Source organism: Hippocampus comes, unplaced genomic scaffold (assembly GCF_001891065.2).
Source record: "Hippocampus comes isolate QL1 unplaced genomic scaffold, H_comes_QL1_v1.1 scaffold132, whole genome shotgun sequence".
Taxonomy (NCBI): domain Eukaryota; kingdom Metazoa; phylum Chordata; class Actinopteri; order Syngnathiformes; family Syngnathidae; genus Hippocampus; species Hippocampus comes.
The window spans coordinates 2,957,996-2,971,116 of record NW_017805467.1 but is presented as its reverse complement, the minus strand read 5'-3'; the positions used below and the strand labels follow the sequence as shown (position 1 = coordinate 2,971,116).

The 13,121-nt window shown below is 42.6% G+C and overlaps 1 protein-coding gene across 2 annotated transcripts; it reads right to left on the bottom strand.

The window, feature by feature from the left end:
- Nucleotides 1–584: 584 nt before the first annotated feature.
- Nucleotides 585–12,662, bottom strand: arrdc2 (arrestin domain containing 2). Of its 2 annotated transcripts, XM_019875412.1 has the most exons (8): nucleotides 12,532–12,662; nucleotides 11,816–12,076; nucleotides 4,271–4,488; nucleotides 4,069–4,171; nucleotides 2,923–3,179; nucleotides 2,643–2,805; nucleotides 2,046–2,212; nucleotides 585–1,701 (listed from the first exon to the last, which is right to left on the bottom strand). In XM_019875412.1, exons 2-8 carry the CDS (start codon nucleotides 12,072–12,074, stop codon nucleotides 1,648–1,650), a joined length of 1,221 nt encoding a protein of 406 aa, XP_019730971.1. In that variant the 5' UTR covers nucleotides 12,075–12,076; nucleotides 12,532–12,662; the 3' UTR covers nucleotides 585–1,647. The 2 variants fall into 2 exon arrangements, with proteins under 2 accessions (XP_019730971.1, XP_019730970.1); XM_019875411.1 differs by lacking the exons at nucleotides 11,816–12,076; nucleotides 12,532–12,662 and adding an exon at nucleotides 5,730–6,119.
- Nucleotides 12,663–13,121: the final 459 nt, after the last annotated feature.

Sequence of the window (13,121 nt, the reverse complement as noted above, 5' to 3'; positions counted from 1 at the left end):
GCTACTTCCCGCCACTGGTTCAAACCTTCTCGAGTTTCTGTAACTTGGTTCAAAGCCACGTTTATGGCTTTGTGTCACATGGTGTAGAAATCAGAGAACATTGTGTATGTTATGTTTACACATGGTAAAAATAACCAGGATCAGCGCGGAGATAGAACAAACAGTCCAAGAGGAAATTAAATCCACATTTCACTCCGTGCGACAATGAGGCTTTCGCAGCTCTGGGCCCGGAGAACTGCAAATGGAAATTTTGGGCCAGAGAAGTGCGCAATAAGAACTGTCAGTGAGCCGACTTCAACCTGTAATTGTTGTTTGGATCCGCTGGGTGTGGCCTGTTTCCAGCGAGTGGTGCCTCTGGCAAGAATATATTTTTGACTCACTTCGCTGCAGAACACCATGTACCATTTCACGAACGGGTAACATTGAAAAAGAGGCACACAAGTGAACCGTGTTAATTCAGTATTTATTGAAAAAAAGAAACACAATTAGGAAACTTTGGCAACATTGTATAAAAATACATTCTTTGCATTTTTCATGCACGAGAATACAGTTGACCCTGAAGATTTCTTTGCGTCTCATTAACATTTTTTTTTAACATGAGCAAAAGTCATAATCCCAGAGTTAATTTTTTTTTGGAATGTTCTTGTCCGTACACTCCGGAGGCATCTCCATCTTAAAGCTTGTCTTAAGTGTGTTCTGGTTGAGCTTCCCAAAGCGGCTCAGACCAACGAGGCATCTGGCTCCCATCAAAAGCTTCCAAGCACGCGGTTCAGAGGTCTGCATCTCCTTTTTATGAACAGCTAGGGGAGCTTATCAGTGAGCCTCATGCACTTTAATAAACACACAGCCCATTTTGTTTCTGCTTTGTGCAAACAAAACTCAGCATCCACTAACTATCTGACACTTCCAAGTTGCGCAACACAACTGTTTTTGGTTCTAGTTTTTTTCCTAACTTCCTCTTTCACAACGGATGTTTAAGGCAAATGTACTTTTCCCTTTTAAGTATTTTTTTACTGCATGCATAAAACACATTTCCGTCTTGCTCCAACCATCAATACAATGTTCATTTGCAGTATGTGCTTGATTAACAGTAGAAATTGTCACAGGCACTTGTGTCTTTTGGCTTCCATCGTGTAGCCAGGCAAAAGGGACGTAGAAACTGAACAATAATTGCACTTCTCTTTACACCGTTCAAAGATGACAACATAATCGTAAACATGTCAACTGACAACAAGGCACTTACACCTGACCTCACCCCTTCCACACATCCCATATTCTTTAAATCTCAATTCAGGTGAGGGAATCCTTCTTTGGGAAGTGTTTGTAACTCACGTCATCAGGATTTTTCAAAAAAAGAGAGCAGAAAAACATTTTTTTTTTTTAAATCACTGACGCAGAGCCACTGCTTCCATCTTAGCAGAACCGCAAGGAGTCCACGTAAAGACTGGAAACAAAGCAGGGGCTTGCTCCTCCGTCTCCAAGCCCCCAATGGTGGCGACGGCGCCAACTTTCACCGCGGCGCTCACCGCAGTCTCTCAGTGACGCTGGTACGACCAGGTGCCACTTTTCAAAGAGGAGGAATCGGATAAATCTCCTGATTCGTCGGATTAATCTACATCGCTCCACACTCAGGCAGGGTCTTGCAGTTCAGCACGTCATGCAGCGAGGCCTCATGTGGAAAGGCTGAGGGTTGGGGTCAACCTGGAGAAATAAAGAAAAAGGCATTTAATGCCAACATGTTTTTTTTTCTCCATTCTGGAGTGAAAATAAATCCCATACACACCATTGACACTGTAGAAAAATCGATCTAAATTGCATTCACGGGCTGTCCAACACGCGCTTATACACGCTAACCATGAAACCATTTTAGCAGATCAGAATGTGAAGAAATGTATTTCACTGAAATTTTGCCTTCAATGTAACAGCTAGAAGGATATGATCCACACCATGATGTCAGAGGTGCCTGTGCTTTTTTTCAGACAGTCCATTCAAACCAGTCAAAGTAAATCAACAGTGAGTTGGGGGCATGGTTTTTCCTCTCTCACCTCACTGTACACAGGCGGCGGTCGGAAGCGGAACTCCTGCACAAATGCCATCAAGGGCCGCTCGAGGATCCCACTCAGATCTTCGGCCGGCTGCGAGGCCGCTGCGTTGTTGTTGCCGCACTGCTCTGCCTCCCCCTCCGCCACCACAGAGCTGTACTCTGGAGGAGCTACAAGCAAACAGGCACAATTACTCTGCTGCTCTGACTCAGAGCAGAGCAGAACGTGTCCAAACGTGAAGCTGCTGACTCATCACTGCAGGCAAATCTCATTCGAAAAATATGCTTTTATGGGGTTGGAGTTCGGCCTTGTGCCGAGTTCACATTTAACAAGCATCCAACTTAATGCCCACGCGCTGATTCATCTTGAAAACATTATTTGATTATTTAATCAGAGTTTTGCTTTTTTTTTTTACAATCACTTAAGTGAATTTTTGGATTAGCAATATCTGGACATTTGAATTTGTGAAATGAAACATCATCCAAAACTTGTCGAATAATATCTAGTAAACATTTAAAATCCAATTCCAATGTCCATGTTGAGTACTTATGCCTTCCCTCTATCCTGAGTGTACTCGACAATACAATGAATGAAACTTACGCTCAGGCTGCTCTGGGATGGCCAGACGAAGCCACTCCAGATTGACGCTGTACTGGCTGCTGACGCTTGAAGTCCTGCTTCCAAACGGATGGAGCGGAATGGTGCCTATGACCAAAGGCAGCTCGAGAAACAGCTTGGAGGTTCCCGGGACATCGACACACACCTGTTGGTACAAGACGGCAATAAGTTCCGGGTAAGTTGGTGAGGAGGGCAGATCCAATACAGCGGAGAGGTGTATTCGGCAAACAAAAACTGGAAACAATCCGGTAACTGAGCTCACCTTGAGCATGTATTCCACTTTAATGATGCGACACTGCAGGATGGACGGACCCACGGGCGGGATCTTGATTGCGCGACCGTGCCACGTCTCCCTGCACCTGGCGCCCACCACGTCGCCGCTCAGCGTGGCCACCACGGCGCGCTTCTGCTTCATGGTGCCGCGGGCGATGAAGGTCTGAGTCTGAGTGATGTATGCTTTGGGCACGATTGACCGCGAAGTCGAATTGTCAAACTCCGCGAAAACAGGTATGACCTCGCCTGTGGAGACGAAGGGGAGGATGTTACGGCTGAGTCAACTTACAAACAGCAGATACATCAATCATAGAATCATGATACACCAACATGCATGTCTACTTTATAAGTGAATCCATATCGTGGTGCATCTTTTTCACGAATTTAGAATTAGTGCATAAGAGTACAGGCAAATCCAAAGTGGAAGAGTTGCACCCGTTCGGTGTAGTACCACGTTGTGCCTTAATATTCCAGGCAGCACTGAGCTCTGCTGGATGTACATATGCGGTCGAATTAAGAAAAAGCAAGAAGAGAACAGGAAGGTCCTTTATTTACCCACGGAGCACATGAGCACTGTTGTTTGTATGTTCTACTCTTAGGTGTCTCTCTTCTGGGTTTTAAAGTGGCCTGTCCATGACATTTTGCATTATCCGCTAACATTAAGATAGCAGACCTTCCTTTGATGACATGATAACATTCAAGTGAAAACTGTTGAAATAGTAACCCATTTTTGTTTTACGTCAGTTTTGCCAGAATCTTCTACCCGGGGCAACAAATAGAAAATGATGGTAGCACGCTATGTCTCTTATCCAGACAACTGTGCGAGTGTTGTTTTCATCGCCTCAAAGTGACGCTATATGATGGTCTGCCATTTCCTGACAGCCAAAAGAGTGAGAACAAGTGTGAGGGAAACTTAAAGTACATTTCAATAAGCTCAAATGCGTTCAAAGCACGTGACAGGGTGAAGCATTTTATATTGTCTCACTATATCATGGAACAGGGGTACATTGCCTGTCTAATTTGTCTTTCCAAATTAGCTGGGACCAGACCAGCTAAAGTATCCATTTTCAGTACACACTGAAGTTACCAAACATGGTTCCTAAAGTGATCAAAGGTTGAGTTGGCACAATCTTACCTGGTGTATATCCTTTGCGGTCTATTTTTGCAGTAACAGACACTTGTCCAAAGTTTCGGTACCACGTCCGTGCCATCTTATCCTTCGTTCCAGCCTGTGGTGCCTGAGAATGAGGAAAGAGCAAAAAATAATTGCAAGTGTACTTGAAAAAAAATCATGAGACCAGAGTGAAATAAAAGAACAAAGGAGCAAGGAGGCTCACCAGTAGCGCTGGTGTGTTTATGTCGATGGGCTCAATGACGGTAAATTCCTTCTTGATTTTCTTGACGGTGGCCCAGGGCCGATGCAGCTTCACTTTGATCCAGTAACGAATGCTGCCATGTTTCCCCTCAAAGGAGGTGACCAACGTCTCCTCTGGCAGCTGGAAGCTGAATGGGAATTCATGTCTGCCTGCAGGAAGTACGGTCACGTCGCCATTATCTAAGGAAGACAAATGGGACACCACCCGTAAACTTTAGACTTAATTCTCCCTTCGATTACCAGTAATCACATTTTGTTTGTTTATGTAAAAGGTTTAGCCGGAAACGAGCATAATGGCATCATAAAAGTTGATCTTTCTTCAACTTGTTTATCTCGTTTAGCACGTACTAATTCATAAAGCATTTAAAGGTTGAGGCCAACATATACACCGACAACATTCATACTCGAATCAAACAGCAGCAGAAAATCATACAAGACTCCACTCAAATATAATTCCCTTTCCCAGCATCACATTGGCCTGCTTGCTCTGAGGGGCGGTTCCTTCTGCATTGTGCTGACAGGGAACGTGTTTTCCTCAAGCCCTTCTCAACTGATCTGCCCCCCCCCCACCCCCCTCCACCCCACAGTTGGTGTCAGCGAAGACCCACGAACACGTGTTTTTGTTTAACACGCGCTGCGTGTTCGTGTCCCTTTGTTGCTCGAAGCTCCCAATTGATTCCCAGTACAATACCATCGCTGTCAACTGAGTTAGTGAATGCGTTTAGGTACACCTGCGCACAAGTTCTCTTAGCATACTACTCATACAATAAGCACAATATAGTTTGATTCTATATTGTCGGTTGTAAGTTGATAAGAAAAAAAAAACAAGTCGAACGAAGAAAAACAGCATTGCATAACTTAAAACTGAAGCCTTGGCAGTGAATTTCCTCTTTGTGTTTTCACCAAACGTGCCCAATGACTGAGAGGGCAGGAGAGAAACAAAGATTGACTCGACTTAAAAGTGTTTGATTTGTGCTATTCCTTTCAACGGTTGTTTTCACACTGACAGGGTGGCTGTGGCAGAATGTTTGCTCACTTCGACAAGTTTACTTATTATGGTAGCCCGTAAACAATGAAAACATCTCGACCAATATGAAACATGAATTGGGAGGAGTGCGTTTCAACTCTGCATTAACACTACTGTACACACTTTTGAAGATTACAAGTGACGCTAAATACTAAACCATTTTGAGGAACTACGACCCTCGTGAGAACAGGCGGTTCGGATAACGGCTGGATAGAAGATGTCAAATAGGGATTTATAAACCACACCGTAACAGCAATAATCCTGAAAGTGTCTGTCAATAAGCAACTGTCATACTTGGCACGAGGGGTCTCTGGCACCCTATGGTGATGCACATAACAATAATTGAGTGAGGGGATGCAACCTTCACCGAGGCGAGGACCCAGGACTGACTGACCTGCCTGCAGCAGCACCTCTCTGCGGTTCAAGTACTCCACCTCGTCGCTATAGTTTTGCGTATAGGCAGTGCTGGAGCCGGCCGACCGGGACTCGGTCCAGTGCACTTTGGCGAAACCTTCGGCGTGGAGCTTCAGCGAGTCCACGCGACTCTCCCCGGTAAATTCCAGCACCACCCGGCCGGACACCACGTCCCCGCTGCTGTACACGGGAGGACAGTCCACGTCCGGGGCGTCGAAGACGATGTCCAACTTTTTCAACTTATCGAAAATCATTGTTGCCACTCGTCTTAAGTTATTCCTTTCAGCGTGCGGGGCAGCAAATAATTGTAAGTGGATGTTTGCGCTTGCCCGTTTAGAGTCGAGACTGTTTTGCAGTTTCGGTTGGAGGCCTATTTGGAGGAGGAGAAAGTGGGCGGGGCGGCCATGAAGATTGATTATGTAAGCCTCAGGAGAGGGCTGAAGGCTGGGCGATGAGGCCTTCACGTACTCCTCCTTTGCAAAGACGTCTCAGTACTTGTATTTGGTCAGTTGTACATTGGCTGTATTTAATTGAAATTGTTAATATCTGAAATCTAACCGATAAACGTTATATGCAAAATTAACAAAACATTTTCGCAAAGAAGATGTGGTTGTTTGCATCAGTTACTGAAAACAAACAAACAAACAAACAAACACGTATCAAGTCTGACAGTCTTGATGTTTACTCAAGAGAGTTATTTGATTAAAGGAAACATTCTGAAACTCTTGTTCATTTTGGACATGAAGGAAAAGCTTTAGAAACATGTCCTGGCAAAGACCGAGTACCAAAAAGTCCCGAAAATGTCAGCACTGATGTGGATTAAAAACGAAAGTGACATAAAAACACACAGGGAACACGAATGCGTCATTCGAATTAACTTCTTTTGTTTTCTCTGCTGCTTAATTTAGCAAGGGGTGATTGCCAAAACGGCAACATTTCCGAGTTGACTTTGAAAGCAACATTAAAAACATGCAGACAGGGTGTGGAGATTACAGCGAGGAAAACAGGGTCTTGACGATCTCGACTGGTGGTTCCAGGTTCTTAGAAGAAAACAGATTTATACCGAGCATGCCTCGGTGTTATATAGAACCTCCCAGAAGAGGAAAATACGTTCACGCTGGCAGGCCCAAAGCTATTTACGCCGATTCTTTCATGTCACCTTGGACACTGCCAAGAAACACACTTTCAAAACAACAATATGCACAAATCAAGAAGCATCTCTCTTCGGGAAAACAACTGCTCCTCTCAATCAGTTTAAAAATAATTATACATTAGCTCTTTCATCAGATCGTTTCCATAACGCGTCTGAGCTCTGTTTCTCTCCAGGCCTGTAAAAGGCCAGTTTAAGACTGTTTAAGTGTTCTTATAAGAGACACTTGAAGGCAGGCAGGGTAGCCCTTGCCTGGCGACATGTACGAGGGAACTTGTCTTAGTCAAGTACAGTGATTATATAGACTAGAATGGAAGTCAGCTGCAGGGGGAGCAGCACGTGCTGCTTTGGGTGACCAAAAAGCAGATGTGCTATATTGCTGCCCTTTTGGCCACCAAGAAGAATTTGACTATGCATGCTGCTGCGAGGGCACACATTTTAAGGGCACTGCAAGAACTAGGTCACTCTGAACAGAATCCATGTGAAAAAATGCCTTTGCACTCAGAAAACGCATCAATCACACTTTAATTCAGCCCTGATCAACTTAAAACCAAAGGTCTGAATCTTGGAAAACAAAGTTGTTTACTCTGTTCACTGGAGCAGGAGTTAGCTCTTTAGTGCCACCTGGTGTCACATTGGACGTAGTGTTCACAGCTGCAGCGCACAACTTGGCTGGGGATGTTAGAATGTGAGAACAGTTGAGGAAGCCTTACACTATTATTTGCCAAACAACAACTGCCCTTTGCTCTTCAGTATGTCTATTTGTAGAACGTGTCAAACGAGCAAGAGATAGCACAGTGTTTGCGTTTTAACCAATGTGGCTTTTAAAAAACTTTAGAACTTCCTGGTTAGGAAAAGGTCAGCCCGGTGGATTAGCACACCTGTCTAACAGTTTTGAGGTTCGGGATTCAAATCTGTGTGGAGCTTGCATGTTCTCCCTTTTATCCAAGGCTTCCTCTCCCATCATATAAGCATACATGTTAGTTAGGACAATGCAAGCCTCAAATTTGTTCTTAATTGTGAATGTGATGGGGGATGGTTGCTTGATTACCAGCCCTTTCCTACAGCAGGAAATTGGCTTGTTCACACACGAAGAACTTTTCCAAAAATAAAGTCTAATTCAAATATTGTTTGGATGACTGTCAGGATAGTCCACAGGTGTGAAGATCAGTGTATTTGCAATTGATTGGCAACCAGTCCAGGGATCACCTCACCTCTTGACCAAAATCAGCTGGCATAGGGTCCAGCTCACCACTCGAATTAAGACAAACGATACAAAAGAAACGGGTGTGTGGAAAGCCAGGACATGGAAAAACAAAAGACAGAAAAGAGCTCCTGACGCCACCTGCTGGTAGGTTGATGGCAGCTGCCTGTATTGCTCCTGATCAGCTGACTACCCACAGCCTGTCATAACCTGATGGCCAAGCTGTCTTTGAAAATAACTTTGACCTATAAAGCATCCTCCTATAAATGTGTATATATTAAGCTTCAGTCGCGGAGTGAAACTAAACTGTAAAGGATCCAGCTCCTTAACTAACCCAAGTACGGTGCCATAAAACACATCAGGACTATCAGACTTTCTGACAACATCCCATCAAATTAATACCTGCATCTAGCAGTGAAGTGGAGGAGGGCAAGCAAAGAGTGCCATGTGTTGTTATGATTGTTGTCATGATAACGCTGCCTGTATTTAAAAAAAAAAAAAAAAAAAAAAACACCCATGCCGTCTTCCTTCCTGTTGCACTCGATTCTCATGCCCTGGTTTGAGCAGCTTGTCAACATTCAACCATAAACACTTAACTATCATTTGTGAAAAAAACAATTTTGTCCCGATGAAACAGCCTCAGATTTCCACGAATAAAGAAAAAAAAAAAAAAAACAAGCAAGACAACAAATAAGGTCTAGCACAGAAGGCCAATGAATCTGTTGACACTCGTTTGCCAGCAACTTGTTCACGTTGCAAACATTTATTTTGGCCCATGTAACTGGGTCATGTTAGATTGCAAATGATAATAAAAAGATAAGTGATGATTGAGGACAGATAAGCCATCATTTATTTTGGTGTTTGTTATGCACGACGAAGTACCGCTCTGCAGCTAAAGAAGACTAGTGCCTCGTCTCAAAGTTGAAAGTTGGACATTTCTCACACTGGGCAATCCATACAACCCTCAAGCACACTTGAGACTATGGGCCTTTTTGGAAAGTGAGAATTCTTGACTTTATACCACCTTCCCTTAACCTTTGTTGGATTATGTTGTCGGGTCAAAAGGAAATGCAAAGGAGCTTCCTTTGGAACTTACGAAGCAAAGGTCAGCAGTGTTTCAAATGAATTTGACTTCACGTTTCCTAACTGACATTATCGCCTGGCAGTGAGTATTGCTGACTTAGTTGCCTATTAATATCTTGGAAAAAAGTGTCTTTTACAATAAGCCGATTGATTTTGGAATTGTCAATCTGTAACAAATTATGGAAAAATGTTTATAACATTATTTCCGAACACATATTTACTTTTGCTTTGAAAATATGTTGCTTGGCTTAATTGACTATCCACTTTTGTTCTTAATGACATTTATAAATGTTGATGTACTGATCGAAAAACTTCCCATTTGCATTTTTGAAAATGAAGTTAAACCACACAGGACCATTATACACTCCAGGAATGCAAAAGGCATTAAAACTTGGCTCTATGTGCTCTTTCTGTATTTTCATAATCCCAGAGTGTGCCTTTTTGCCACCGATCATATGTCAATGGTGTTTGGTGGCTCTGTTTTCGGAATAAATATTAATGACGTCAAGTCTCTAGCTTGCTGTCTTTCATTTTTTCTCTCACTCAAAATTATTTTCCTTAAACCTGTTTTTGTATTTTACAATTTTTTGTCAAGAGCGTTTTTTTTCTCTCGATGGATTGTAATGTTAGTATGATTGAAGCAAATTTTTGTGATTGTTTGATACTGTAATTGTTTATGTATCGTTCTGTGCTTTTTTTGTTAATTATTGAAATAATTTTTCAAGTCTTCAGCGTGAAAATTGAGCGTCCACGCAAAGTCTGTCAACTACATCGGTGCCCTATTGCTTGAAATATTGCCGTCATCGAGAATTGTGGGTAATATCCTTTCATAAAACTTGGTCTGGAGTAACTTTAGCAAAAAGTGGCTTCAAGGTTGCTTCGAGGCACATTACATAAATATTTTTAGAATTTGAGTGACCTATCCTCTGAGTACTTCCATGTATTCTCGCTAGGATAGAATAGGAAAGGAAAATTCCTCAGTAAAAACGAGAATGCCAAGTTGGCCATTAAGACCTGATTGTCTGACTAGCTTGAGCACTCCATACACTTCCACGGCCTGAGCATAGTGAGGACTTGACATATCCTTGCATGGGTTTTCTTAGTTCATTACTGCTTTCTCCAACATTCATGTTAGGTTTGCTGAAAACTGTACACGTGCTGCACTAAAGTGTGAATGGTCGATTGATTATTTTTGCCCTATGAATGAGTGTGCCCTGCCTCTCACCCAAAGTCTAAACAGGATCACTGGAACGAAATAACAATGATGAGAGGACAGCTAGTTAATTAAAACAGTATACGACAGGTCCTGAGAGAGAGACAGAGATTGATTGCCTCGGATTGTTGCCTTCAGGTGAGAATTTGAACATTGAAGACGGTGGTTACTGATGAAAAAAAAAACAACAACAACAATCAATTTATCATTAGCTCATACGTGGCCAGTCTAACTAGGCTGATGGGTCAAAACAAACTGCACTGTGTTGAAAACACTTGATCAAACATTAACTGGCATCTACTGTTTATTCACCGGGTATGATGCAAACGTCAGGTTAAATTTCAATTTCATTTCTCCAGAACTATGTGGACGTGGGTCTATGATCTGTGAATTTATGGATTTCATTCCATTCATTAGCTGACTGATTGATGTATGCGGAAAGCGTTTCCGTTAATCTGGGGTTTCTCTGCCAGTCTTTTCCAACATTTATTGAAACAAAGCACATACCTGACCTAAAAAAAAAAAATATGACAGCAGACCACCCAACAAAAATGACAGGTTAATTATGTATTTTCTGCCATCTAGTGGAAGATCATTTCATTGTTGTGCTGTTACGATACATTGCGGGTATAGATAGTTGAACAAATGTACATTATTTCGAGTAAATAATTGCTGGACCAATCAAATGAAACTGCATAATCTCCGGCAGAACCGTTTAAGATCTCTCACAGCATGTTGGGAATCACCGTTGTATGCACCGCAATGCAAAAGACAGTGGTTAATCACCGGGTAGGTCCTGACAGTGAAATTCGACAGTTCAGCAAAAACATTATGATGACACAGTGAGAATCTGCCCACCAAGTGCCAGTTACTTCATATGTTATTTTATGGGTTAAAGGGTCTAAATCTCAAATCACGGTCAGGAATCCCTTATTAGCAATTGGACACATACTCCTGGGGAGTATGCCAACCAGAAAGATTAGAGTAATAAAGTGTTTCATTAAGTTTACATTATATGGCATATTTATTATTGCTAACTGGTCCATTTCTTAGTAGTTCACTGCCTTATTTTATTTTTATCTACATTTGTTGTGCAGTAGAATAACATTGTTTGAAAGGAAGGAACGTTAATAAAATGTGGAATGACTCTATAATTATTGTTGTTGTCATTACCAGTGCTTTAAAACTGGCAATGAAAAAGAAAATGGTTGCCGGTCTGCGAACAGCATATACTTGTCTCAACCTGTCCGTGACACAAAAAAGGTTGGGGACCACTGATTAATTAGACACTACTACTGTACTCTGAATAGGATGTCTGTGCATCCCTAAAGCCACACATCTTTGCAAGTTCTCATGAAATTTTAACAGTTTTTTTTTCGTAAAACGGTTATTGCTGACGACTTTTGCATTACTAACCTCTGATCAGATGCTGCCTCTTTCTGAAATAAGTGAACCTGGAGGTGTAGTCGTTATAGACGGAGTTCATGCCGCGGTTCTCCAGCCAGTGTGCAGTAGCTACACCTCGTCCCTGCACCTTCATGGAGTGCACTTTGGTGTCCCTGCAGAGCTCCAACACCACTTGGCCCGAAACCACCTCTCCTCCAGTGAAGGCAGCATCTCCCTCACCATCCAGCTCCAGTTTGAAAGACTTAATTGGGTTCAATTTCAATGACATTTCTGTGTGTCAAGGGAAATAAGACAGGTATGATGCAATTAGCACAATGAATACAGTCCAATTCTTTAGGGTCGGGGGGGGGGTCCCCACTATAAAAATAAGGGGGGGGGTCTCCCACTATAAAAATAATCATCCCATGTCATGGGAGAATCCAACATAGAAAATTAAAAGCGGTTTACTTACTAGTTTATTCCGTTCAACCCTACAGAGCGTACCACTGCAAGTTCACTGCAAATATCTTCAAACTATTCTGCCCAGGTTATTTATATACATTGTACACGTGGTTGGTAATCATAAATGCGAGGTTGCATACTTCCACCACGGTGACAACAAGCAGATTAAACGATAATGTCACTTTTCAACCAATAGGTCTTGAGAAATGGCTTTACGCATTACAAAAACAGACTATCTGTCTACGGCTCGTTGCACCGTCACGCTGTCGATGTTCGTGACTCACCAGCGGGACATGGGGAATCCTCTCGAAGAACCGAAGAGAACTCGAATCAACTGTGAGTGGGGAGACGCAGTCGGGCGTGTTAGGCAGCAATCTTTAAATAACACGTCTGTAAGGCTTGAGCGCCCAGTAACGCAGTTTCGCTCCTCCACCAATCACAATGGCCGCACGTGAGTCACGTCTGCCCACCAAACACTGGAAGTTGATTCGAATGTTTTGTCATTTCAGAGTAAGTTTTGTATCGATAATTTGTTTCTTTACCCGTCAGAGTTTACAGAAACATAAATTTAAAATGAAGTTATTTCATATAATTCGCCATGTCTAACAAGCACAATGCTTTGGTCACTACGTGCAAAATTGACAAATTGATTTCTTGGTGCACGTGGCTGCCATGCACTTATTTTGAAGGAATCAACGTGTTGTCGACATTTTTGCTTCTCCCTATTTCTGAGACTTCCGAATGCTACTGAAACCAACTGCCAAAACTCACAGCACAATTTATTTTTCTTGCAACATGTTGTATTTGACCAGCTCGGATAGTGACAGGAATCGCGAGTATTTCATTTTCATCTGCAGTCAAGTAGCAGTGTACC

Coding starts and splice junctions, on each gene's coding strand:
- arrdc2 (XM_019875411.1), bottom strand. CDS start 6,003: ATGATTTTCGATAAGTTGAAAAAGTTGGACATCGTCTTCGACGCCCCG. Junction 4,172..4,270: donor TAAACACACCAGCGCTACTG/GTGAGCCTCCTT, acceptor CCTCATTCTCAG/GCACCACAGGCTGGAACGAA. Junction 2,213..2,642: donor CATCCCAGAGCAGCCTGAGC/GTAAGTTTCATT, acceptor GTTTGCTTGTAG/CTCCTCCAGAGTACAGCTCT.